Source organism: Gossypium hirsutum, chromosome D13 (assembly GCF_007990345.1).
Source record: "Gossypium hirsutum isolate 1008001.06 chromosome D13, Gossypium_hirsutum_v2.1, whole genome shotgun sequence".
NCBI lineage: Eukaryota > Viridiplantae > Streptophyta > Magnoliopsida > Malvales > Malvaceae > Gossypium > Gossypium hirsutum.
Genome location: NC_053449.1, coordinates 9711160 through 9738307, shown reverse-complemented (window position 1 = coordinate 9738307; position 27148 = coordinate 9711160). Strand labels below are relative to the sequence as shown.

The 27148-nt window shown below is 34.7% G+C and overlaps 4 protein-coding genes, 4 non-coding genes and 1 pseudogene across 9 annotated transcripts; 6 read left to right on the top strand and 3 right to left on the bottom strand.

The window, feature by feature from the left end:
- Positions 1-52: 52 nt before the first annotated feature.
- Positions 53-2438, bottom strand: LOC107920010 (pentatricopeptide repeat-containing protein At1g03540-like; annotated as a pseudogene).
- A 78-nt stretch (positions 2439-2516) lies between these two features.
- Positions 2517-4573, top strand: LOC121225772 (YTH domain-containing protein 1). The gene is made up of 2 exons (XM_041110224.1): positions 2517-3102; positions 3181-4573. The coding sequence occupies exons 1-2, from the start codon at positions 2899-2901 to the stop codon at positions 4417-4419; spliced, it is 1443 nt and encodes a 480-aa protein (XP_040966158.1). The 5' UTR covers positions 2517-2898; the 3' UTR covers positions 4420-4573.
- Positions 4574-4879: 306 nt separating this feature from the next.
- Positions 4880-7326, bottom strand: LOC107920008 (uncharacterized). Of its 2 annotated transcripts, XM_016849486.2 has the most exons (5): positions 6951-7259; positions 6695-6765; positions 6219-6305; positions 5134-5161; positions 4880-5019 (listed from the first exon to the last, which is right to left on the bottom strand). In XM_016849486.2, exons 1-4 carry the CDS (start codon positions 7060-7062, stop codon positions 5138-5140), a joined length of 294 nt encoding a protein of 97 aa, XP_016704975.1. In that variant the 5' UTR covers positions 7063-7259; the 3' UTR covers positions 4880-5019; positions 5134-5137. The 2 variants fall into 2 exon arrangements, with proteins under 2 accessions (XP_016704975.1, XP_016704974.1); XM_016849485.2 differs by having other exon boundaries at positions 4880-5161; positions 6951-7326.
- A 10724-nt stretch (positions 7327-18050) lies between these two features.
- Positions 18051-19564, top strand: LOC107919396 (uncharacterized). Its single transcript, XM_016848867.2, has 2 exons — positions 18051-18547; positions 18782-19564. The coding sequence occupies exons 1-2, from the start codon at positions 18478-18480 to the stop codon at positions 19477-19479; spliced, it is 768 nt and encodes a 255-aa protein (XP_016704356.2). The 5' UTR covers positions 18051-18477; the 3' UTR covers positions 19480-19564.
- A 2218-nt stretch (positions 19565-21782) lies between these two features.
- On the top strand, positions 21783-21926 carry LOC121226062 (small nucleolar RNA snoR134). Its single transcript, XR_005923959.1, has one exon. It is a non-coding gene; the product is annotated as a small nucleolar RNA snoR134 (small nucleolar RNA).
- A 29-nt stretch (positions 21927-21955) lies between these two features.
- LOC121226060 (small nucleolar RNA U36a) lies at positions 21956-22048 on the top strand. Its single transcript, XR_005923956.1, has one exon. It is a non-coding gene; the product is annotated as a small nucleolar RNA U36a (small nucleolar RNA).
- Positions 22049-22099: 51 nt separating this feature from the next.
- Positions 22100-22193, top strand: LOC121226021 (small nucleolar RNA Z223). The gene has a single exon (XR_005923921.1). It is a non-coding gene; the product is annotated as a small nucleolar RNA Z223 (small nucleolar RNA).
- A 34-nt stretch (positions 22194-22227) lies between these two features.
- Positions 22228-22343, top strand: LOC121226028 (small nucleolar RNA Z278). Its single transcript, XR_005923926.1, has one exon. It is a non-coding gene; the product is annotated as a small nucleolar RNA Z278 (small nucleolar RNA).
- A 191-nt stretch (positions 22344-22534) lies between these two features.
- LOC107918624 (vesicle-associated protein 4-2) lies at positions 22535-24326 on the bottom strand. Its single transcript, XM_016848218.2, has 6 exons — positions 23878-24326; positions 23549-23619; positions 23356-23437; positions 23135-23253; positions 22968-23045; positions 22535-22887 (listed from the first exon to the last, which is right to left on the bottom strand). The coding sequence occupies exons 1-6, from the start codon at positions 24149-24151 to the stop codon at positions 22708-22710; spliced, it is 804 nt and encodes a 267-aa protein (XP_016703707.1). The 5' UTR covers positions 24152-24326; the 3' UTR covers positions 22535-22707.
- Positions 24327-27148: the final 2822 nt, after the last annotated feature.

Below are 27148 nucleotides of genomic sequence, written 5' to 3'. Positions count from 1 at the left end.
GTTGTGTTGCTCATATTTCCGTGTTGTTCGACTTAATCGAAGGATTCTTTTGCTTTAATCTCTGCTGCCCGAGATGATGAGCGAAGAAGACCTGCAGTAGTCCTGTCTGCAAAGAGGGTTAACATTACATGCTAATTAGTGGTCTTTTTCTTCTGCTACATTTTGTGCTTGAGACTTCGTACTAAATCTATATGATTTTAGGGTATGCTAATCAGAAATAGTTTCCAAATGGCGTACGCTAAACTTTCATTCAATATCTTCATCATGTTACTTTTCTGGTGAGATTAACTATGATAGGATTTGTGTTAAATGCCGGTGGTATGGTATGATGATTACTAACATTATTTATATATTTAATAATATTTAAAGTTATAAAATATTTTTATTTTTATGTTTATTTAAATATTTTAATTAATCCAGTCTATTAATTAATTAACTAATTACATCACTTATAAATTATTGTTTTTTTACAATTGTTATTCGAACTTAAGCTATTTTTGCTTAAATAAATAACTTAAAAAAACTAATTAACTTTGTGAAAAAAATTAAACATAATTTATTTAGAATATAAAGAAAGTAAAAAAAAGAAAAGTTATGAGAAAGAAAATTTTAACCTTTCATTGGAGGGTCAAGTTGTTTAGTGGAGGTTGAAAATGGGGGATGAGTGGAAAATAATCACACTGGAGTGTACATCCAAAGGATTTGAAACCAAAGCATCATCATTCCTGAGACAAGAAGGCATGTATGTTCCTAGTAGGTGTGGTTGGCTTCAGTCTTCTTAACTCCTCTATCTTTCCTTAGCTTGTTAAGTTTAAAAGCATCATCCCATCGGCCTACTGCTTTATATACATTAGCCAACACAGCATAACTCGTTGGTGAGGTGTAAGTTGAATCACTTCTCTTGCAATGCGCTCTGCAGTACTGGAATTTGTACTGGTTGAGCAAGCCGCAAGAATAACAGCCCATAGACATGAATCATCTTTAAAATCTGAATCCTCTATCAAACTTTCAGCTTCTTCTAGCAACCCAGCACAGCCCAACAGATCAACGATGCAATTGTAATGTTGAATCTCAGGTCTAATCCCATATTCCCCCGTCATTAAGTTAAAATATCGTCTTCATCTACCAACCCAGTATGACTACAAGTGTAAAGAACCCCGGTAAAACTAATACAATCAGGCTCCATGCCCTCCATCATCTCATTAAATGTGGTTAGAGCTTCTCCACCTCTTCCATTCTGAGCAAACCCATAGATCATTGAGCTCCGTGTTATCAAGTTTCTATCAGACATCCACATGAAGATGCGATGCGCTACATCAATAGCCTCGGATCTTGCGTAAAGATCCACCAAGGCTGATTCCACAACCACATTTCTCCAACCAATCCTTCTCACATACTGGCAATGAACTTGTTTCCCTTGTGTTAAAGCAGCCGTACTTGCACTTGCACTTGCACTTGCACTTGCACATGCACGAATTAATTTCATCACGCATTTCCCTCAATTTTCTAATAACAGATTCAGTCTTTATTCTGACAGTAAACACCAAGTAAGGCAGCCCAAGCAAGTGAATCCTTCTTCGACATCCTATCGAAAACATGCTGAGACTCCTCAGCCCACCCACACTTGCCATACATGTCAAGAAGAGACCGTTCTAGAACCGCATCACCATGTCTACACCAAGTCTACAAGTAATGACCTGCGCATGCACTTGCTTCCCCTGCCTCAACCACCCTAAATTCCCACAAGCTGTCAAAATTGTCGCAAGTGTAAGCCGAAATCACAGAATCCAAACAAATTGCATCCGGTTCAGGCAATTCATCGAACATCTGGCACACCTCATTCAACTGCCCATTCCTCCCATAGAAATCAATCAACGCGGTCATAATTACATTATCCGAATCAAACCCACGTTTCATAATTCCCATGAAAGCAATATCCCAAGAATCGAACAGGCTTTTATCACAGCAGATAGAGTGAACCCACTAGGCTCAATTCCCAACCCCACTAATTCGAGAAACAGTTGAAGCGAACTCTTTGGTTTCCCGCTCTAATATACTCCGAAACCATCAACGTACACGAATTATCATCTTTTACAAGCAACGTATCGAAAACTCTCCGAGTTTCTCTAAAATCGGTACACAAAGTAGAGAGCAAATAAACTGATACCTACAGAACGATCCATATGGAGATCAGATTTAATGACGTGGGCGTGGAGTTGGAGCCCGTGAGGAAAAGATTGAAGGTATGTGCATGCCCTCAAGAGGTGAGAGTATAGTGAAGGTTTAATGGAAGAGGATGTTTGGGCTGGGAAATCAAGAGTTTTTAGGAGATGGATTGCAGGGAAAAGATTATCCAACTTGCGCAATTGCAGGATTTGGGAATATTTGTCTGATTGGTAATGGTTGTATTTTGGAGGGTTAAACAACACCAATGGCGTTTAAACGACACCACCACCTTCATCTCTACTCAACTATGGCTAATCCATCAAAACCTTAATTATTACTAATTAAGCCTGAATTTTATAATAAAAAAATTTATTTAAATAAAATCAGCTCGGAGTTTTGATCCGATACAACTTTTATCCCAACTGATTTTTCATTTGACGGTATTGGAGTGTTTTCAGAGTAGTTAATCTAAATAGATGCCTGCAATTCAGAACAACAATGGAGGGGCTATTACTATTGTGGTAAAAAGAAGACGTGAACATTAAAACAATGAATGCAGTGTGAGTGTGGAGTCCAGAATCACCGCCTGAAAACAACTCCCATGCTGGTGGAGAGTAGTTGCATGGTTCTTTCTACATGACAAGCAAATTAAGCAACACCAAGTATCCTCCTTTTTTATTTAAACATCTCCCTATCTTACTTGGTTGTTGATATCTGAAAAAGGAGTAAGAGATGGCGATGGGAGGATTATTAATATCTCAGAAAGGTAATGGAAACGGGCAGCAGAGGCCAAGACCCTGTGGGTTGGTGCTGCTTTTGGCCTTTGGGGTTGCAATGCTTGCTATTATGGCCCTCCACAAGCTCCGCGAGAGACGCATTTCCAACCTCCTCCAAGAGAACAGCCATCACCTCATTTCCCTTCAGCTCCTGCTGCAGGTCTCCCTGCTTTTCTATCATATATTACATAAATAAATTGTCTTGAGGGTTCTACATGTGTTGTGTTTTTCATTACAGAAACAAACAGAATACACCAAACAACTGAAAGGGAAAGCTGAAGAGACAAAAGCAAAGATGAACTCTCTTAGAAAGCAAAAAATGGAGTTGGATCATAGGCTCTTGGAAATGCTATCTACCATTGATTCCCTCAAAGACGAGCAAAAGACCATGGAGTCTGAACTGGTGGATAAACAAAACCAGATCAAACTCCTCCGACATTCAGGAAACCAAAATCCTCAGCTCCCAGCTTTAATAGCAACTTTGAAGCAAAAGGAGGATGAAATCCAGGACTTGAAGCACCGCCTCAACTCCTCTCTCACTACTCATCACCCAGCAAATCCTCCAATAAATATAACAATTATGGAGCCAAAGACAGCGTTGACACGTGCCCGTGAGGATGGTGGAGGTGCTGATAATTCTACAAAAGGTCAGGACAAAACTAAATCGAGTTATCCTCATCATCAGGAAGACAACAGAGAATGGGTTAAAAATGGAGATGAGAAAAAGGGTGAGACTACTCTTGAAAATGATAAGAATTCTAAACATACAACAACGGATATGGAAAAGAATCATGCAAAAGCTACTGCAACATTTGAGCACATGGATGAAGGCAAAAACAAGAGTAGTCCCCAACAAGAAGGTGAGCTTCATAAAAGCCAACCAAGTCATCAAGGTAGGAACAAACTGGAAACGGATGATAGTAAGATTTCAAGCTTAGCAGAGAGATTTGGAAATTTAAGCACAACAAAAGGGATGATATTTGCAAAAAAGAGATTCCTTGAGAATGTTGGAAAATGTTTGAAGAAAGTAAATTCTGAAATAGATGGAGTGGAAAGCACAAGTAGAATATTTTCAACAGAATATCAAGATGTAAGAAGCATGGAAGAGTGGGGCAAACCCGAAACAGGTCTGAGGAAGGAAATGGATCTTGCAACAGCAAATTTGTTGAGGCGTCACAACTCTGAGGCAATGTCCACCAACCAAGATAACTCCGAGGCAAGAAAAGTATCAGAAAACACTGGTGTCAATGGAGAAGCCAGTAATAACACAAATGAAGTCAATCAGCAAAATTTTGAAGCAACCAATGATAACAGCAGGGACGTGGAAGAACAGGAGAAGGAAGTTGCCGAAAGAGATGAAATGGAAGATATGGAGATTTCAGATAAACAAGCAGCAACAAATGGTGACCTTTCCGGTGATTTTATGTCTGATTCACAAGATAAACAAGGGTACAAGGAAGAAATGGACGAGTCTTGAGACTGAGTTTTAGTTAACACCACTTCTCAAGTGTTATGTCCTAGCTTTTAAGTACCTGTATTGCTCTTATTTCAGTAATTGACTATCCTTTCTTTAAGCAATGAAGGAAATTATGTTTAGAATTAGTAAAAATCTACATGGTAGTTCAAGTGTTCATTGTTGTTGGTCTTACTTTCACAAGTTATATGCCTAAAAAGGTACCTTTCAATCGTTTGAAACATTTTTACCTTCTGTTTTCAAACAAACATGAAAAGGAATACAGAAATCATTTTCAGAAATAAATGAAACCTGGATTTCTCCTCTCTTTTTTGAATGATGGGTTGGATCTCAAATCGAAGCACTGTATCCACATTACTTCAAGTTCCTGCTTGTTATAACGTCAAACATATTGTATCACATAACATTAAACATAGTTATTAAGTTATATTTGGCATAGGGGTCAAGCAAAATCAAGACAACATGCATAAAAACATAGTTCATTAAATTTTCCAATTCATCAACACATTTTGGGTCTTAAAAACTGTTACATCCCATTACCAACGAGACAAGCCAATGAAACAGGCTGTATGTTCACTGATAAGAAGCTGACCTCCAAATTTACTTGAGGGAAAAAGAAAAGAAAAGAAAACAGAAAAGTCAAGATGATAACCAAGGACATGGAAGTTCCAGCAATACATTATTCATGGACTATTTGTAAAATTTGGAAACTCCAACCTCATTAATGTGTCGTTTCCACCATGTTCTGCCACAAAACAAAAGTTAAAATGAAGGGATAAGCTATAATTGATGCTCAACAATAATTTAAATCTGAAAACATGCTTAGGCATTCCATCACGCTTTTAGAAATTGCTAAGCACCCCATTGTCAATTTCTTGTTAGATACTCAATAAAACAAGGTCATCAACTAGTGGAAACATCTCCAACAAAATGAGATGAAGTTTGACTCAATAGAAAAGCCACAAGAAACATTGACCTAACCTAAGGCATTGTCAGGAGAAGGAAATTTTAATCAACTCAAGTAGCAGCATATGATGTTAATTGGTTCAACTCTGCTCGCAGGTATCGTGTAGCTAGACCTTGTGATGATGCAAACATGCATAAGCTGGTAGAGAATTTTATGGTTCAAGCATCAGATTCCTAGACATGATATCATCACTTGGATGGTAATTCTAGACATACTTCCTAATAAGGACAAACTTGGCTCATAGGATATGTCTCTTACTAGTTACTAATGCAATTTGTGTTGGTTTGTGATGAGCATTTGGAAACCAAGGTCATGTATTGATTTCTTGTTCTCACACTAAGTATGTATGCAATCAAATTTGTAGCATTCATAAACAGGTTGGGGATCAGTCTAGTGAGTTCAGTTGAGTTCAGGCTTCATGATAAAGTTGGAAAGTCTGTTTAAGCTATTCTCAACAAGGTCGAGGAAGTTTATCGGTTCAGACTTCAGTGTAAAGCTGCAAAGTCTGCTTCAACATTCTCAACAAATTCAGGAAACTGTTTGATTCAGAATTCCGAGACTACAACAGATTGCACAGGATGATATTAAATTACCCGATGCTTATAAAAAAAATGGAGATTAGAGTAAAACTTGTTTGTTCAATGACTATTTGTTTAATTGTAATCAGCGATGCATGTGTTTGTTCTGCTTAGTGCAGTCGTTTCATTTTGTTAATAGGCATTGACAGTCCATAATGACACTCCTTGAATTTCATCATATCACATATAAATAGATAATAGAAAAGAAAATGCAGAGGTTCCAATCTAATAACAACCAAAGTTCAGTATAAAAGTACCTCTTCCTTCTTGCCTTTGCCTTTAGTGAAGAACTTGTATCCGCTAAAGAAAAGCAGGCCCCAACCGGATAAAGAGACAATAACAAACTGCACAACCATAAAAAAAGGTCAAGACAGTTTCCACATTTACAACTTGTCTAATTTCCACTACATTGTTTTCCCACCAATCTAAATTATATTGATTCAGAAATAGTATCAATTAATTTGTACATAGTCGAGTAAAAAGCAAAAGAATCAACTTGTATGCTGTGATGTAAAATCTGCTCAAACTCAACAAAATTTTTTAACTTCAAGTAAAGGAAATGAAGCACCGATCATTGAGACTGGACAGGGCTTAAATTAGGTGTACAAAATCAATTAAAAGAAAACAGTTTTCAAAAATTTGCACGGTAAAAACAACATGGAAAGAATTGGAACTAGGGTAAGAAATAAAAAGGCAGAACTGAAATATAAGCATGAAAAAGAAACAAACTAACGTGCTCTTCTTTCCATTTAGATGGGTTCATTGGGTCTTGCCAACAATTAACCTTCGGGGGTCCATGGTGATCTGCAAAGTGCAAAAGAGTTGAAGAAATGTTGGGTAAAAATAGGATCTTCACTTCTAAGATCCTTTAGCTTCAACTATGATCTAAGGTAAATGAGATTCGAAAATGTTCAGACAAACTTTACATATATTTGAGTCAACAAAGACTTGTAAATTGTAACAATAAAAAAAGGGAAAACGGAGAATACCCGCAGCGCCGGCAAGACCACGGCGAGGAATGAGAGAAGCGGCTTGAGACAGAGCCGGGGATCGAGATAGAGTAGTTGCTCTACGACCTGTAGCCGCTAGCAAAGTAGCCATTTTGGTAGCTGCTTTCTATCTTCTTTTTTAATGGAAGAGGGAGGGAGCAGTAAGGGAAGGGAATCAATGGACGATGCTGTTTTACTACGAAACGGGAGTGTGACGATACGACCTGCAGCTTCCAAGAAATAGGCAATCGTTTTGTTGGGAGATATTGATACAAAACGCACCGCCTGATTGGTCCCGGCGAACCGGCGAAAACAGCTAAAACGGTGCGTTACAACTTAACCTTTTAATGAGGGCTTAATTCATCGGTTGGTCCTCATACTACGCCCTTTGTTTGAGTTATTTAAGTTTTTTTTTTGTAAATTACACTAGCAGTCACTCAATTTTGGGTAGCTGATAAAACAGTCATTCAAGTTTCAATTCAGTCACTTAACTTTTGAAAAATAACAAAATAGTCACTAACGTTATTAAAAAGTGACAAATCAGTCACTTATTAATATTTTTCGTTACTGTCTTAACGAGATCGCTGATGTGGCAAGTTAACTAGTTGATGTGGTCAGTTAACTTGCCACGTTGGTGAAGCAATGGAAGGTTCAAGGTTTGAAATGAGTTTAGGGAAAAAAAATCTGAATAGATGGGTTGGTTTAGGGTAAAAAAACAAAAATTGATTGTGATTAAGGGGAAGAGTAAAAGAAAATCGATTGGGAAAAAATTAATAGGGTTTTGGGTTAGAAACTAATTCGGGAATCGATTAACAAGGTTGGTTTAAAGTTAGAAAATCGATTCAAAAATTAATTAACAAGGTTTAGGGGTTAAAAATCAATTAGTATTTTTTGTTTGGGGAGAAAAGAAGACAAAAAGGGAAACCTATCAATGTTTTTGGTTTTCATAGACAATGGTCAATAAAAGAGAAGCTGCTAATGTGTTACATCCACTGTAACGAGTAAATTTCTGTATTTGGTTTTTTATTTCTTAGTTTTAGGGTTATTTCAGTTTAAGGTTGTTTAGATTTAAATTTTGAAAAATGTTGCATTCACATAGGGTTTATGCTAGATTTTGGTTTCATTTGTTATTAACGTGCATGACAATTTTTCATTTCATTTGTTATTCACATAGGGTTTAGGGTCTGGTTATTAAAGTGAATGGAAAATACTGTGTATGGTCTGCCATGTGTATGACACTATGTATGTCATGTTTATTGTTTGTATCAAACTGATTTAACTATTCAAATATGACTTATGAGTATTTTAAATATGTTTATTGAAATATTGTGTATTCAAATATGTTTTCCATTTGCATACTAATTGCCTTATTAAAAAGACAAATATGTTCTTATTTTTATGACTAACAATATCAAGTTTGGTTATTTTTTGTTATAAAAAGACAAATTTGTTCCTAGTTTCAAATATCAATTGGATTAAATTTGTTCTTTAGCTTATATATTGTATTGGTTATTGTCTGTCATTGCCTAGGTTTAGGGTTAAAGTGTTTGGTTATTGTCTGCCATGTGCATGATAGAAATGGATGTGTTTGTATTAAATTGTTTTTGTATTGGTTATTGTTTGTCATGTTGTATTAAAATATTTGGTCATTGCCTATGTTGTATTAAATTGTTTGGTTGTTGTTTGCATTTATTGATGTTAAATTTCTTTGGCAGGTTTAATTGATGATAATTTTAATGATAGTGAAGAAGAAATGTCTGATAGTGATGTGTATGTTAGTGATGTATTTGATAGTGTTGTGTCTAATAGGATTAGGGTTAATCTAGATGGTTTAAACATGGATGATATAGAAGTAGGGGAACTGTGTGATAGTGATGATTCTGGGAAGTTAAATATTGCACATGAATTTGACTCAAATGGCCAAAATTGGCCTGAGTTCAACCTAGACAATGACATGAGTAATCCTAAACTTCATGTTGGAATGTTATTTAAGTTCACAGACAGTCAAAAGAAGCTGCCAAGTAGTATGGTAGGTTGAATAGTTATTTTATTAAGTTCTCTAAAATAGATCTAAAGAGGTTAAAGGCAGTCTGCAATTCAAAATGTTCTTGGTACATATGAACCTCTAGACTAAACCTTAATGACCCTATTGACCAGTCTTGGAAAATTAGGAGTTCAAACCCTAACCATACTTGCTCTAAAGTCTATAAAAATAAAATTGTAACCTCAGCTTGGATAGGTCAACATTATAAAGAAAAGTTCATTGTTGATCTTGATTATTCTTTGACATCATTGCAACAAAATGTCAAAAGAGATTTCCGTTGCCTTGTCTCACTAACCAAATGTAGGAGGACTAAACTTAGGGCATTGGAATTAATTGAATGAGATCATAAGGCTCAATATGAGAAGATTTATGAGTATTTGTTAGAGGTTAGGACCTAAAATGAGGGAACAACAATAACCTGTTATCTGGATAAAAGGTTGTTTCAAAGGATGTATGTCTCTGTAGGCATGCAAAGATGGCTATAGGGTTGGTTGTAGGAGGATAATAGGTTTAGATAGATGTTTCTTAAAGGGCTACTTTGGTGGCTACTTACTGGCAGCTGTTGGGATAGATACAAATAATGACATTTATCATATTGCATATGCTACTGTCGAAAGTGAAAACCAAGCATCATGGCTTTGGTTTTTGGATTTGCTTGCATTAAACTTAGAAATTGTGAGCTCATACCATATAACTCTCATGTCTGACAGACAAAAGGTAAAACTCCATTTGTCTACTTTGTTTTATGTTGTTTCTGTTTAGGGTTTATGGTATGTCAAAGAATTAAACTATTTTTGTTCTATTTGTAGGGACTTTTAGAAGTAATATATATGTTGTTTCCTATATAGAAACAAGACGTTGTGTTAGACACTGACATACCAATTTCAAGAAGGTTGATTTTTGAACAAAAGAATTGAAAGATTTATTTTGGAAAGCTGTCAAAGCAAGCACTCCAAGGGATTTTGTAGAGGTCATGGCTAAATTGAAGAATACCAATCAACATGCTTATGATTGGTTAAAGGAAAATAACTCTACTCACTAGTTAAGGTCCCATTTCTCAATTAGGAGCCAGTCTGACATGTTGGTGAATAATCTTTCTGAATGTTTTAACAAGGTAAACCCCTATCTTTATGCTACTTACTAATCATTAAGGACATGCAGTTCACTAATCCTTTATTTTTCTTATTGGTAGGAGATATTGGAAGCAAGAGGGAAACTTATTCTGACCATGATGGAAACAATTAGGACCAAAATTATGTTGTTGATTGTCAAGAAGAAAGAAGAAGATGAAAAAATTAAAAGAATATTGTGCCCAAAGATAAAAAAAAAAGATTGATGTCAATATCAAATATTCATTAAGGTAAATAGATAATTTTTTAATATATTGATGCCTTTATTTTGCCTTGTGTATGATTCTAGTGGAGTTGATCACATGTTGTTAGACCAATACACGTATGTCTTTATTCTGCCATTTTTTAATATATTTATACCTTGTGTATGATTGTTGGTGGGGCTAATCACATGTTGTTTTTAATATTGTTTTAGTGACTATTTTTTAGGTGTGTTCCATCACATACTGGTGGGGACAAGTATAAGGTTGAATGTGGTCTAGGCAGTCAGCATGTGGTGGACCTAGTTGAGAATTCCTACTTCTGCAGGAATTAGGATCTTACTGGCATTCTTTGCATGTATGCAGTGGTTATCATTCATCTAAAAGTTGAGTTCCCAGAAACTTATGTACAAACATGGTACACCAAGCAAACCCAACTTTCCATTTACTCCAACTTCATAAGGCCAGTAAGGGGTCCTAAACAATAGGCGTATGTACCAAACATGTTGCCAATATTGCCTCCTACACTAAGAAAGCCACTTGGTAGACCTACTAAGGTGAGAATGAAAGAACCTGATGAACCATAAACAATAAAAAGGTTGACGAAGAGAGGGGTGTAAATGAGGTGCAGTAAATGCAACAAAATAGGCCACAATAAAAGGAGTTGTAAAGGGGAAGTTGGCCAAAACATCCCAATAAGTCATCTGCCTTTGCTTCATTATATTACTTATAAATCAAATTTGTTTGATGGATTTCACTTGTTCCTATAGGTCAAAAGACACAAAGTTGGTGTTCACAAACAAGTGGTTGCTCCAACTCAACAACATGTTACCCTAACTCAGTTGGAGGTTGCCCCAACTCAGATACAAACTACCCCAACTCACCAACAAGATGCTGCCCCAAGAGAAAAGCTTTCATTCAAGAGGGAACCAACCACTGTTAGATAAATGACTTTTACTCAAGCGTCATTTATGACAGGCTAACGATAACACCGTGAATATGACGTTATTTTGTTAACTTTTTGAACTTGTGTAAAATTGCCTATATCTACTACTGATTTCTTAACTTAGGCAGATTATTTTTTTTGTAAATTTGTCCATTAATGCTATTTTTATCTAAACTTAGGCATATAGTCACTGAAATTTTTGTAAATTTTTTTACAATTTAAATATATTTAATTGTATAGAATTGTAGGCAATTTGGCAATTGTTTACCCTTCCTTTTTTTAAACATTTTGGCCTTAATATATAAAAGAAGTTTAATGTTGACCAATGTGTTTTTGTCTTTTTTTTCATCTATTTTATCTTTTCTAACATATGATCATTGATCCATGCAATGTAAGAAAATAAAAAATAGTAACCAATACTCTTTCAAGCCTTAAAAGAAGAATAAACATTCAAAAAATCAAATGAAATGAAATACAAATATGAGAGAATACCAGACCATTACAATAACTAAATACTCTCATATTACAATTCATATTTCAACTTTCAAGTCTGTAAGCATACTTCTACCCTTTACAAACCATTACATTTGGGACCCCTAGCTTTCACTCACCATTAATGAATAACAAAACAATATACCAGCAGCCACATAAGCTAGTTTTTAGTGCTAACAACAACAATACCAACTATCACATAAGTTGGTTTAGGGTTTAAAAAACAGCAACAATATTACAAATACAAGCATCAAAACCTATGTTTTTCTCTCACTCCCCCTTACATCCTTCAATGTCCTCACTTTTTTCAGAAGACCCAAACAACACAATTTGTGAACGGGGTGTCAATGGTGGATCAAACCAAGTGAAGAAACTACATGGTTTTCAAAACCCACTCCCAAACTTCTTACACCCAAAATACCTCCTACCTGGGTTGTCATTGGACTAAGACGTGTTTAAGTTGGTTGGGTTTTCATAATAGCACACCGAAATCACGGTCGGCATCTATATTTTTTCTCTTTTCCTTCTTCTTTTTTCTTCTTCTACTGCCTAAACCTTAAATTGGTGCTAAAAGGGCTGTTTAAATTGGTGCTAACTAGCCAATTCGATGATTAATGACAATAAGGAATCTATCATCTGCCATGTCACTTTTCCCTTACGTCTATAACGGAAAATGGTTAAAAAGATTGTTTTATTATTTTTTGAAGGTTAAGTGACTAAATTGAAACCTAAGTGACTGTTTTGTTAGCTACCCCAAAGTTGAGTAACTGTTGGTATAATTTACCTTTTTTTTGTCGAATTCAGTACCAATGTTGACCTATATCGTTACACGAGCTAACCAAATTGTGACACATCATACCTTTATTTATTTTTTTTTTGTTTTTTTCATTAATCTTTAACTTATTCACTGTCCCATCCGAGGTCTTTTTTTTTTGAATTTAAAACAACATTACTAAAAGCTCATCTTTAGAGTTTTATCTATCTATCAATGGGGAAACAATTTGAAAAAGGAAAACATCAATGGTCATCTCTGAGCACTACAATCGAAGTAGTTTTATAGTCTTGATTTTCCCATATCCACTATTGCATTCTGCAATGAAATAGGAGAAGGTGGGAGAAAGAGGGATATTTTTTAATTTATTTAATATTAATATATTATTTGATTTAATTTTATTTTAATTACATCTCGCTTCTTAATTAGATGTAGAAGGTTTTTTTAATAGATATAACGGCAGTGGCTAGTGTTGACTATAAAAAATAAAGTTTAGGTATTTAATTCGATAAAAAGAATTTAAAAACTTAACTTAAAAAAAGGCATGATTTGAGGGTCAATTATTAAATTAAACTTTTAAGAAAAAAGGTTTCTTTTGGGGTACAAACAAAGCTTAATGAAGGGCTTCCCTAGCATTGAACGCAAACACAGCGTGTTAAAACTTGAACATAGATATAATCTTAAAGGAAGAAATAGTATATTTGGGATTCAACCCAATACAACATGCTATTACTTGAGCACATAAAAGTTATAATGAGACAGAGACGAATCCAGGGGACTAGCAGGGGACCTGCCCCCTAAAATGAAAAATCGTTATTTTGGTCATTTAGAAATTTTTAAAATTTTAAATTAGTAGAGGTAAAATTACACTTTGGCCCCCTAAAATTATGAAAATTTAATTCAATCCTTTAAAAATTATAAAGATATAGACTATTAAAAATTAAAATTTCATTTCGACCCCCCTAAAAAAAATTTCTAGCTTTGCCCCTGTAACGAGATTAATAGCTTGTTGGCCTTATTGAAGTTTTATTATTTGACAAAATTGAAATCCAAAATATTAAAATATGAAGTTAACTATATTAGGATTCCATTTATCACGTACTAAGATTTTTTTTTACCAAATGATCCTTAATACAATTAGGGCTAGTCCATGGGGAGTCTAGGTATTGGTAGGTACTTGGATCTTCTATTCAAGTCTTTTTATAGTTTATAAAATTTTAAATTAATAATGGTAAAATTGTACTTTGGCTACCAAAAAATGATAAAAAATTCATTTAGTTTTTTAAAAATTATAAAGATATATAGACTATTCAAATGGTAAAATTGTATTTTTATTATCGCAAAAATATACAATTTAATTCCACCCAAAAAAAATTTTCTGATTTCGCCCCTAAAGCTAGTACACATAACATAAAATCCAAAATCAAATATGTGGGTAGTCGAATGATTAAAATAACAACTCCCCATTCCTACCAGAAACATAAGCAACTGGATTGCTTTCTTTAAAAGCATGCTTCATTCTCCATTGTTGTAGCTCACTGATGAGTGTTTTAGAATGCAAAATTAAAGTGGATGTTGAGAATCAACCCTATTAAGCAACAAGTAAAAAAAAATAGAATAAATTGAGAAATTTAACACACAAATTTAACGTGGAAAAACCTCTCCAAAGAGGATAAAAAACCATGGGAAAAGATAATTTTATTATAATGACAAAAGAACGAAGAGTACAAAAGGTAGAGATAAAAATTAAACCTCGAAAACCCAAAAACAAATAACCCTCAAAACGTAAACACAAAATTCTCTAAATGTGTTATGAGTTCTAATCTCTAATGGATGTATTTTCTAAGGTTGTAAAAGAGCCTATTTATAGGTCAAATAATAATAAAATAATCTAAACTAATCAGATTTTGATTGAAACAAATAAACAAAATTTAACCGAAAGATTATTTCTCAAATTTGACTGAAATAGGAGTCATACTCAACAAATCTCCACCTTGACTCATATTTCCACAATGCCATCTTTACCAAAGCCCGCCACAGGCCTATCTTGAACTATGCAGAGAATTAATTGAGTTGAATTTATGCTTAGAAACTGGAAGACCTTTAGCCTTTGACTTGTATACTGCCGAATTAAAATTAACCCGAGTCTGATTTTCACGAACACAGTGCCTTAACTTTTCAAAACCTGCATAAAAAAAGAACCTCTCTTCAATGAAACGGTCATACTTGTTTTCCTCCTATGACCAAGTTACCTCCGCTCCAAACTAGTTGAATTCGACTCCGTAATAGACGAGGGACGTCTGAGTTCATCGGTCACTCTAGAATCTTCCAAAATATATATACTGTCGATTTTTTTACCTTTTAAAAAAACGAGAGCTCCACGAGATACTTTAATATCGCTCGACTCGATGTTGATTCTGCATCCTTTCAAGTCTAAAATACTCAAGGATATGAGATTCTTCCGTAAATCAGGTACATACCTGACATTTGAGAGTGTCCTAATCGTCCCATCTGTATCCTAATTTTAATAGTACCAATACCAATTACCTTACTAGATGAATCGTTTCTCATGTGCACAACTCCACCTTTAACCGAGCTGTATATGGAGAACCATTCTCTATTGGGACACATGTGGAAAGAACATCTCGAATCTAGGATCCACTCAGACGTGAGCTTGGAGTTATCGCTCGTTGACACTAACAAGAAATCATCACCGCTTTTATCGGCCAAATTAGCATCAACTACATCTTCCTCGTTATTCTCAGCAGCTATTTTATTTCACAGTTTATAACAATCTGCTTTGACGTGACCTAACTTTTTACAATAACGACACCTTTTGTCTCGTTTCTTTGATGCTACCAAAATGAAAGCTTGCCTATCTGCCTTGCTATCCAAACCAAACTCATTGTCGAGTTTGTCTATACTCTACAAATAACCATTCACATCTTCGAACAAGAGTTTGTCTCTGCCATAAATCAGGGTCTCCCTGAAAGACTTGTATGAATGGGGTAAAGAGCATAATAATAGCATAGACTGATCTTCATCGTCAATATGAACCTCAACGTTCTTTAAATCATTTAAAAGAGTAATGAATTGACTGATGTGATCTCTAAGAAGCTCACATTCGTTCATACGAACGTAAATAGACGTTGTTTCAACACTAAATGGTTAGCTAGAGACTTAGTCGCATAAAGAGTTTCTAACTTTTTCCACAATGCGGATGAGGTCTTCTCTATCAATACCTCCTGCAAGACCGTATTTGCGAGGCACAACTGGATTGCAGACAAGATCTTTTCACCGAGCTCTTCCCATTCTATTTTATTTAGATTCTTAGGCTTTTTCCCGGTAATAACCTTTTTCAAGCCGGTTTGAACAAGAATTGCCATCATCCGAACTTGCCATAGATTGAAATTTGTCTCACCATCGAACTTCTCAATTTCAAACCTTATTGCTGTCATCTCTGAATGGGCTGATCTATTAAAAATTAAACTAGCTCTGATATCACTTGTTGAGAATCTACCCAATTAAGTAACAAGTAAAAAAAACGGAATAAATTGAGAAATTGAACACACAAATCTAACGCGAAAAAATTGTTCCAAAGAGGATAAAAAAACCACGGGAAAAGATAATTTTATTATAATGACAAAAGAACGAAGAGTACAAAGGATAAAGATAAAAACTAAACCCTGAAAACCTGAAAACAAAGAACCCTCAAAACGTAAACACAAAATTCTCTAAACGTATTATGAGTTCTAATCTCTAATGGGTGTATTTTCTAAGGTTGTAAAAGAGCCTATTTATAGGCTAAATTCATAAGTCAAATAATAATAAAATAATCTAGACTAATTAGTGTTTGATTGAAACAACTAAACAGAGTTTAACTAAAAGATTATTTCTCAAATTTGACTGAAATAGGAGTCATACTCAACCGTGGAAAATGTTTGATTATGAGATGTATTTTGCAAAAAATTAACAACACAAGTACTATTAAGCTTAATTACCAAACAAGCAACACTAAGGGCATATTTGAAAATGCATTTAGAAGTTTAAAAGCAGCAATCCCAAACATATTGATTTTTCAGCTAAAAACACTTTCAAGAAGTGTTTATTGACTCAAATGGAGAAGTTGGTATCAAGTGCAGTGGTTGTTCACTTTAGCTGTTTAGGGGTGAAAAAAGACTTACATTACTTCACTTTGTACTTGAGTAGATAAGAGTAATGTAAGTGTTTATTCAAGCCTATGTTTGAAATAGAGTTCTAAAAAATTAAATTCTAAATGGCTTATTTTATGGTGAACTCTAAGCTCATACCAAAATATCCAATATCATGCAACTTCAGTTTTTTTTTCTTATCCTTGATTCAAAATTATAAACATTAATTTTTTGTAATGTTAAAAATGTATAGATGCATAAATTTCATGATAATTGCTATTATTAAACTAATAGTAATTATTATTATATTATTAATATCTAATATATGACACATAAATTTAATTAAAATTATTTAAATATCATTTGATTAACTAATTTAATAGTGATTGTACTGCTTGTGTAATTGTTATTATATGGATTTGTTATTTTTCAACGTAATGTCTAAAATAGATATTTTAACTTTCAACCTTAATTTTTGACAATAATGTCAAACACTTGAAATAAACAAATAGCACTTTTTCACGACACTTTTCCATAGCTCTTTTAAGGAACACTTTTCCCAACTGCAACTTTTCCAAAAGCACTTCTGCATCGCAATAACAATACCAAACTAGCCCTAAGAGTTTAAGCAAGGGAAAGCTTATCTCGAAAAGCTATAGTTCAATCTCAACACTTGTGGCTCTAGGGATATACCTAAATGATCCCTTATCCCATTGGTTATCTTGGTCATAATTATACACTCGACTCTAAATTTGCTTGAATTTTCAATGGCGGATCCATCCATATTCAACAAATTCGATTGTTATACAATTGTACAACTTAAAATGTCATAATGATGAATCAATCAACTCAAGCTACATATACCAAGACTTACAGCATTACACCATCAAACCCTTTGCAGAAATGAAAGTGACTAGGCTAAACCACTTAAGATTCTAGGCCTAATAATGTAACAAATGCAATATCTAGACCTAAAACTAAGCATGAAGTGGTTTAAGATATGGATTCATGAGTTTGGATGTGTTAGACATTTGCTCTTAGTCCAACAATCTTTCAAAAATTTATAGAATCTATTTGTGTGTTCCACCCATCACACAGTTTTAGTAATTTAGGGTGTGCATTAATAACTTCTAATCCCTCCATTTACGAACATCTTATCTAGAGCTTTGTAGCAGTTGATTATTAGATATTAAAGGCATTGAGAATGCACCTTGACATATGCTGACTACCTATATAAGTGTTGTTTATAATTCTTTAGATTGATTAGTATGATGTAGAAGAGACAAAAAAAGTAACATATTTACAAGCGAAATACATGTCAAGAGGTACATAAATTTTGGAGAATTTTGTATTCGAAGTTTTTATGGGCCTAAACAGCCCAGAGATGAAAGTAGCCCAAGCTACCAAAACAAAACCTTGAAGATAATGGCGAAACCTCTCAGTTCCCAAATCCTCTGCTAATGGCGAAACCTTTCTGAACCCTAAACCACCTCACTGTTTCAATGACGATCCCAACCATTGCTTCTAACTTCTCACTCAACCCATCACTCTTCCCTCTTAAAACTTCTTCAATTTCTCGGCGCACTGTCCTATCCCGTCATCAAACCCCCCTTCATTTCCCTCAATACCCCAAGCTTTCATTCCCAGGCCGGCCCCAAATTTCCTTTCACTTTCTGGGAAACGGTTGGGGCTTTCTCTCAATCGAAAATCCAAGTTTTATGCTAATGCTGGCAATGGAGGAGAATATGGTGGTGTTGATGAAGCGGAGAGGTTGGCAAGAGGAGAGAGTACAATGCCGGAGAGGTTCCGATACTTGACCAAAGAAGCTCCTGATCCTCCTGTTAGGTGGCCTTTCTTTGTTGGTGAGCTTCTTCATATGTCCTATTCAGCTGAGTATTAGAATTTCACCATGTAATTAGTGAAAATCCCATGAAAACTATTCATAACATAGGTTCCAACGAGTTTAGGGCGTTGTTAAAGTTTTCATGTATTACTACCGTTCGGTCACGCCATTACAATCATATAAAGCAAAGAATTGCCATAAAAAAGTTTAACATAATGCTAATTAATCCACTTTCTCTTTGAACCATGTGCAGCTGTGGCATTCCTTCTCTATGCATGGAGGGCTGTTTTGTTAGAGCTATCTAATTGGAGAAACGCTGCTTTTAGTGTTGTTCGTTTTGTGGGGTACATCTTGAAGCTTGCACTTGCCCTTATTTTCTATTTCATTGGGGATCCAATCACCTCCATGATCAGGTGTATAGATACTTTGATCTATAGTGTCAGAGCTTTCTACTCTGGGATTGTGGCATATGCCCCTGTTAAAGAACTTACTGTGATTATTGTGCTTGCATCAGCGGTTCTCGCCATTGCTGAAGCTACTGTTCCCAACTCCATAAGTTGTCAACCATATATGCTCACAATATCCGGTCTCATTGGCTATGCAGCCGTGACTGGCTATATCTCTGAGCCACTCTACTGGACTCTATTATTGGGGTTATATAGTTTCTCGCGTGTAATTAAAAAGCGAGATGATGTTACATCAGTACTGCCTGTTGCAGCTGTAATGGCTGCCATCGGGGAACCTTGGGTTAGGATCTTGGTGATCACTTCTTATCTAGCGTTAGCTATCTTTAACCATTCAAAGAAGCTTTCAGAAGTACGGGAGGAAACAGAAGGTATTGCTATGGAGAGACGGCTTCCAATGCCATTATTAGGTGCAGCCTTGGCTATCGGAATCAATCTTGCTGCCAAGTGGGTTGGTTACCGGCATTTGACATGGATGATAGTGTGAGGACAGTGAATCGGTTTCACACATCTACTGTAACGACATTGATCTTTTGTCTGAAAATAATTTTGTATCATGTAGGTTCATTTCATGGTTTTGGTTTTGGTAGCGTATTTCTCCCCTCTTTTGTGTTTTGCTTGCTATGACATATTGACACAACAGCAACCATACAATATCGGGATGGCATCATTCCTCAAATCTGATGTTCTTCATGCCTTGCAGAGAAGAAACTGTTAATGACAAGTGTATCATGGGAAACCTTGATATTTGTGTTAATGATTCAAGAAGGAAGAATTCGTAGCCAATAATGGCTGTAACATTGGCATATGTATATAAAGAGAAAAATATTACCCTACATTAAGAAATAGCATGAGGAGAAGTAAAACGAGTACGAAGAAAAAAGAAAGATCAAATAGACAACATCAGCAAGCTCGATGCATACACACTTTCTAGGATTAGGAATTTTAGGGCCAGTTTTTCATTGCTTAAAAAAGGTACTTTTGACTTCAAAAGCACTTTTAAAAAAAAATTATGAAGAATAAGCTGCTTTTAGCTGAAATTTTTAACTTTTTAAAAGTGTTTTTGAAAAGTATTTTTGAAAAGGAGAAGTTAAAAATTTTAGCTTTTCCTCTCTTAAAAGCACTTTTTGTGCTTAATTACTTTTTCATCCCTCCAATAATATAGTATTTTTTTTTCTTGATGTTTAATTACAATTGTGTTAAAATTATTAATTAAAAATATAAAATATTTTTTAAAAATACTAATTACAAATATTTAAATATTTAAAATATAATTTATATATTTTAATTAAATTTTATAAATAATTAATATTTATTGCTTAAAAATATTTACAATTTATATTTTATATATTAAAATATTAACAACAAGTTATAATAATTTTTTTTATTTTATTACTAAAATATAATAATATTAACTAATTTAAATATTATTTAAATGCATATTTGTTACTTGATAATAACATTTCTAAAATGGACATTTTATTTTTCAAAAGCACTTTTTGATAGCAATGCTAAACACTCAAATTTTAAACCAAACTTTTCAAAAGCACTTCTCAAAAGCACTTTTCCACAGCACTTTTCAAAAGCAATGAAGAACTGGCCCTTAGGAAACAGCGGAAAAAGAATTTTACGCAGATGGTCAATTGGACGGTTTGGGTGAATTATTAAATCAAGGTAATTTGGATTTTAAAATTTTTCCATCAACTCAATTTGAGAGTTAGGTTGTTTTAGGATAGGATTATTTTACTATTTGGGTTGAGTTTATTTGGTTTTGAGTCGATTTAAGTTTGGATCAGTTCTAGTTCTATTCTATTAGTATTAGTTAGTGATCCTGACTCAATGAGTCTTTTCTTCCGTGATTAATTGTTGGCCCCAATCTTAGTCTTACATTACATTTTGTCTCTATAAATCAAGGAAAAAGGAGCTCAGTGAGAAAAGGATTGTACCATGAGAGAAGCAAGGAGGATTGCTATCCTCTTTCAAATATACATGCATTATGACAATGCAATAGAGTTGGAGTTTCATGCGGATCCGAATGAATTATCTTTTCCATAAAGATAAATCCTTGCTCACTAGACAAGATGATAGCAAGTTACAAATTTTATTTCAATAAGATATATATTTCTATTACTATAAAATTCATAAATGAAGTAATTAATCGTGAGATTACAATTATTCTATTTGTTGTAACGAATCTTATATGTGTTCTTAAGAAAAGAAAAGAAATTTGTTAAAAAAAATTGGGGGGCCTTAAAAGGTGGATAATTTAGGTTTAAGTTGAATATGTTTGAAATATTGAAATTTCATGATGAAATTGATATAATCATCAGTAAAGTTGTTTGAATTAGACCAGATTGATTAAAATATCCGTATTTCAAAACGACATTAAATTAATTAACTCTAGAATCCGTACAAATCAATTAAATATAATTTAATTTTTTAAATTATTTAATGATTTATTTAACTAAATCAATTCAACACATTGAATCAAACCGATGAATTAATAGTTCACATATTTCACGACTGATATAATTTTGAAAACCTTAATCATCAAATTTGCAAGGCCCAAATATAAGAAATTGTGAGTCTAAAAGTTTAGTGATGAAGAAAAGTATGAGCTAAGTTGACGGTGAGCCCAGCACCCAAGTAGTTTTATTGAAGTAGTTAACTAGGGTTTGTTTCAAAGTTGTATATAAATGATAGAAGAGCGCCTCTGTTGTTCATATTCTCGTCTTGGAGCTTCCACCCTTGTCCATTGTTTTCCATTTGTTATGATGTCAAAAGTAATATATGCACAAACTCTACCGGGCTTATCTGATGTTTAGATTTGAAGAAAAATGCCTCATTGTTGGTGCTAAAACCATGCCGTTTTACGTGTTGCGGAACAGCCTTTCTCTTCCAATGGCTCTTCTGTGTCAAATCGGGGCTACATCCCCATCTCTTTTTTCTTTTTAAAGTTGTGCTGGTGATGATTACTTTTATTTTGTCCGCGCTTCCGAGAGCAATCGATGAAGCAAATAAGTAAAAAAAATGGTTGAATTTCTTGATATGAGCCAGCAACCCACCATTTATAATAAGAAAAAAAAGTTACTTTTTTGCTTAATGGATCTTGGCAATGAGGATTTATATGCAAGCTTTAAAATGCCAGTTCTGCTTCTGAAGATTCTTGATTGAGAAAGCTGTTTTATTCCCGAGCCTGTAGACATGTTTTAAACAATAGATGTTTTAGAACTTGGTCCATGATGAGTGATCCATTTCATTGAGATGTAGATTTCCTCAAGACCCTGTTTCCCAGGGTGAACCTACTTGAGGCGCTACATTGTTCATGACTTTACTGGATCTACGTGAGACCTCTCTTTTTTTCAATAAAAAATAATTCTTTTCTGCTTTAATTGAAAGTGCCTATGTTGTGAACCAATGGTTATATGATAAGTCCAGTTTGGGCCATGAGAGAGAGAGGATGAACTATATAACTCTTTGAAAATCTGAAGTAGCAAAGTTTATGAGTGCACTTTAACAAAAAAATTAAAGGAAAACCATAATGAACGTGACATGGTTCTTCCAAATTCCACAAATTTGTTACTTATATACCCCAATATCTACAATAAATTGGGGGACATGACAGTCGTTGAACAAATGGAATTCAGCTCAAATTTACCACATATGACAACATAAACAGAAAGCAATGGAAAAGATTGAATGGAGTTGGTAATTGCTAAGTAGGAGCAACACCTTCGACCTGCTGCTTAGCTAGGTATCTTTCCCTCCGTTCTTTCCATTCATCTATAACCAGTCCTTCCCCTACGATACGCGGTCCCGTCTCTTCTTGTGGCTTTTTCCGCGATTCCAGTGCTGCTTCTGCCTCCGCCAGTTGACGTTTTAGTTTTTCCAGTGCCTTTGAGACCGATATTTATTTTAGAAACAGACTACGAATAAACCAAGTAATCCAGTTGTGATTATGTTTTGATTACTTACAGGACAAGAACGTTCTGGGTCTAGAAAAACTACAAGTAATATCTGCTCAACTGTGACCTCATCCTTCTGCTCCTCAAACTGTTGCAAGATTGTTATACCACACATTTTCAGTTTCACTATTTGACATGAAGAAATTGTATGTTCTAAATGTATCTGCAGAATTATACCAGTTCTGGGACATAATCTGTTTCTCCTTTCACTTTTAAGCTCATGATCTTGAACTTAACCCTGCTCTTTTTTTCCATTGGTTTCTCATTGTTCTCCGGTGGTTCCACAAACTTGAATACTGTTCGTCAGAAAAAACAACTCATTAAAACCATAAATCAATCAGTGTTCTTCTGCCGACGCATAGAAAGTAGTAAAGGGGTTATTTAAGTTGATGGATTACCGGTTGCGATAAGGCTTTCTCCGGGACCAAGTATACCTTCCGGAGGTCGCATGTAACAACTCTTTGGTGCAGTTGTTTGGAACTGTAGAAGGAACCACAAAGCTCTCACTCATTAGATGTTTTGAATCAATGTAGAACCAGTAGCAACATGTTTTTACCACACATCAGACAATAATAAGGACATGTTCCATACCTTGAATGCTACATGGGACTTGCTAGTGTTCTTAATGTCAATGGCACTCCTGACCTGTTTACCTGGTTCATCTACAGAAACCACAAAATTCAACCTCATGCACCCAGATTGAGTTACTCAAATTAACTTACTGGCAATTATAGCACATCACTAGCCATGAAATCTCACTTTTAGCAATTGAATCACTTGAGCAGAAACGCATTTGCAATAAGTAAAAGGACCCCTTTTCAGTTCCACAAACAGAACAGGATCATGCAACGGAAACCAAATCATAAAAGCCAAAAAACTTCACTTCAAAACCCCATCCAGTTAAAAGGTGAGAAACTTACAAGGAAAATATAACTTGTTGGAAGGATCAAGCCTAAGTCTTCTTCGAGCAGGAAGCAAAGATTTGGCCATAGAAAAAAATGCATTTGAAGAAGTCACAGCTGATCTTTCACTACTTGGGGTTTGCTGGTAAACATTGTTGTTCCCCATTGATGATGATGAAGATGAAGATGAGCCATTCCCATTGCCACTACTCATCTGCCATAACTTTGGCATCCTACAAAGACTCCAAACTTTCCCTTCACCTTCAGATTTCTCCTCCTCAACACCCATCATATTTTTTGGCTTTACACACACACTTGGATCTGTCTATGTTTGTCAAGTTCAATACATAGAAGCAAATAAAAAGTTGAAACAAGGGTGGAATTTTGTTCGTAAATGGATATGGGGTAGGAATTAAATATTAAACTAAGTTATTATATCAGTTTTGGGGATGTGGTTTGAGTTGTCACTGTTGTTGAAAGCTCCTTAACGTCTAATAACATATGCTTGCAAGCAAAACACACATATTTTTGTTTTGTTTTCTTGGCATTCAACTTTCATGGTTACTTAATTTTCATTGTTGGAAAATGACAGTGCAACGCTGATGTCTATTCATTTTTTGATTCCATGTAATCATTTGATATAAATATATTTTTTTTGTAGAAAATAAGCCTTAATTTTGCTTAGAAAGAATGGATTGAAAGGTTCGAAAAATACAATATCGAGATGAGCTCATGGAGTGTGCTCTGTTTTTGATGAAATGTTATGATGTAAACAACATATATTACTTTTGGGGCATTAAAATAACATCCACCCATGTGGCCCTCTTGCAAAATTATTCAAAATCTAATAATAAATAAAAAAGAAAAGCATCTTTCCTTTTTCATCCCAATGTCAAATCAGGTTTGACAGGCAATGATTTCACCCACATATTCATTTTTGTTTTATTTTTATATATATTTTTAGTTGTATTTTTTTCTTTAACCAATCACACTTATAAGGGATAATATTTTTATATTTTTGTGTATAAATAAAATTAGGATAGACAATTAAAATAGTCATTCAGGTTACATTTTAGTCACTTGTATTATCATGTTGTAATATTTATTATTGAGCCATTAATTATATTTTACAGTGTAACGGTAAGCTCACGTGATACGTTAAATGTTAAAATCAAGCTTAAAAATATTTACAAGAAATTACACTGATATATATACACATAGTGAGCCTAACTTAGGAAACTCTATACTAGGAAACAAACTAATTCTAGGAATGTTAACCCTAAAAACAGCCTTAAAGTTAGGGATAACAATCATTGAAATATTTACAGAATCCTAGCCAACACACACAATATTCTTTATTTAGGAAACTGTAATCTGGCACTCCCCCTCAAGCTGTAAAGTGGATATCATCCATTCTCAGCTTGTTTACTAGTTTCTGAAAGAACTTCCTGGACAGTCCTTTGGTAAGTATATTTGCCAGTTGACCATCAGTGGACACAACGGAGTGCAAATTAAGCCGTTATCAAGCTTTTTTTTATAAAATGTCTATTAACCTTAACATGCTTCGTACGATCATGTTGAACTGGATTATGTGCAATATTGATAGCAGACTAATTATCACAATAAAACTTCATTGAACCTTCCCACTTGATCTTCAAATCTTCCAAAATGATTTTCAGCCATAATAGCTCACAAATCCCGAGTGCCATCACCCTAAATTCAGCTTCTGCACTAGATCTAGCCACAACATTCTATTTTTTCCTCCTCCAAGTCACAAGGTTGCCTCCTAGGAAAGTGCAATAGCCCGAGGTTGATCTTCTATCAACAATAGACTCTGCATAACCTGCATCAGTATAGGCTTCAGGGGTTAACTTCTCCCTTTTCTTAAATAAAATTCCTCTGCCTGGTGTGCCCTTTAAGTACTGTAGAATATGATACACGGCTCTAAGATGTGATTTTTTGGGGTTGTGCATGAATTGACTTACAACACCGACTACATAGGCAATATTTGGTCTAGTATATGACAAGTAGATGAGCTTCCCCACAAGTCTTTGATATGAACTTTTATCAACGACTATATCTTCTAGTACATCTCCAAGTCAGTGGTTAACCTCTATAGGCGTCTCTGTTGGTTTGCATCCCAACTTGCCCGTCTTTGTTAACAAATCAATTATGTATTTTTGCTGATATATGAAGATTCCTTCCTAAGAATGTGCCACTTCAATACCAAGAAAATATTTTAACTTACCGAGTTCTTTGACTTCAAATTCTTTTACTAGGCATTTTTTAAAATTTTCCATTCCTTCCAGATCATCACCAATCAGTATAATGGCATCTACATAGACTAATAAAGTAGTCACTCCCCTGAAGATGAGTGCTTTACAAATAGAGTGTGATCTCATTGGCTCTGTTTATACCCCAACTTGAGCATTACTTTGGTAAACCTTCCAAACCAAGCTCTCGGGGACTATTTTAGTCCGTACAAAGCCTTTTTTAGTCTGCAAACTACTTGTCTTGTATTTAGACCGAATCCTGGTGGAACATCCATATAGACTTCCTCCTCAATATCACCATGTAAAAAGGTATTTTTGATGTCAAATTGCTGTAATTTTTAGCCTCGATTGGTAGCTAGTGACAACAACACTCTCACAGAGTTCATCTTTGCAGCAGGAGCAAATGTCTCAAGGTAGTTTATTCCATACATTTGAGTGTACCCTTTAGCTACCAATATTGCTTTGTATCTCTCCAAAGAACCATCTGACTTATATTTCACTATGAACACCCATCAACATCCTACTAGTTTATTTCCTCTCGGTAATTTCACCAAGTCTCATGTCTTATTTTTTTAAGGGCTTCCATTTTAATCTTCATGGAATTTTTCGAATTCTCATCATCTAATGCCTCAGATACAATTTTGGGAATGGAGATGGATTTCAGGCTAGTAAGAAAGACTTTGTGCTTATAAGACAAATTTTAGTAAGACGTGAATAAGTACAGGGAATATCTTGTGCAGGCTCTAGTCCCTTTTCTAATAGTAATGGGAAAATCATAGTCCTTCTGATCTGAATTTTCAGTAGTTTCAGTATTAATATTCAAAGTAGGTTCAACAATTACCTCGGGTTGTATAGTAGTAAGTTGTATAGAAGAAGAAGATGATTGAACTTGCACCGGTGCCTTATTCCTTGAGTAAACCAGTAAAGGACGAGTAGTATCCTAAATCCCTTCTTGTAATTTGGGTGTATTAGGCTTTGTTTTGGGTTGGGCGGGCTGGTTGGCAAGTAAGGACTGG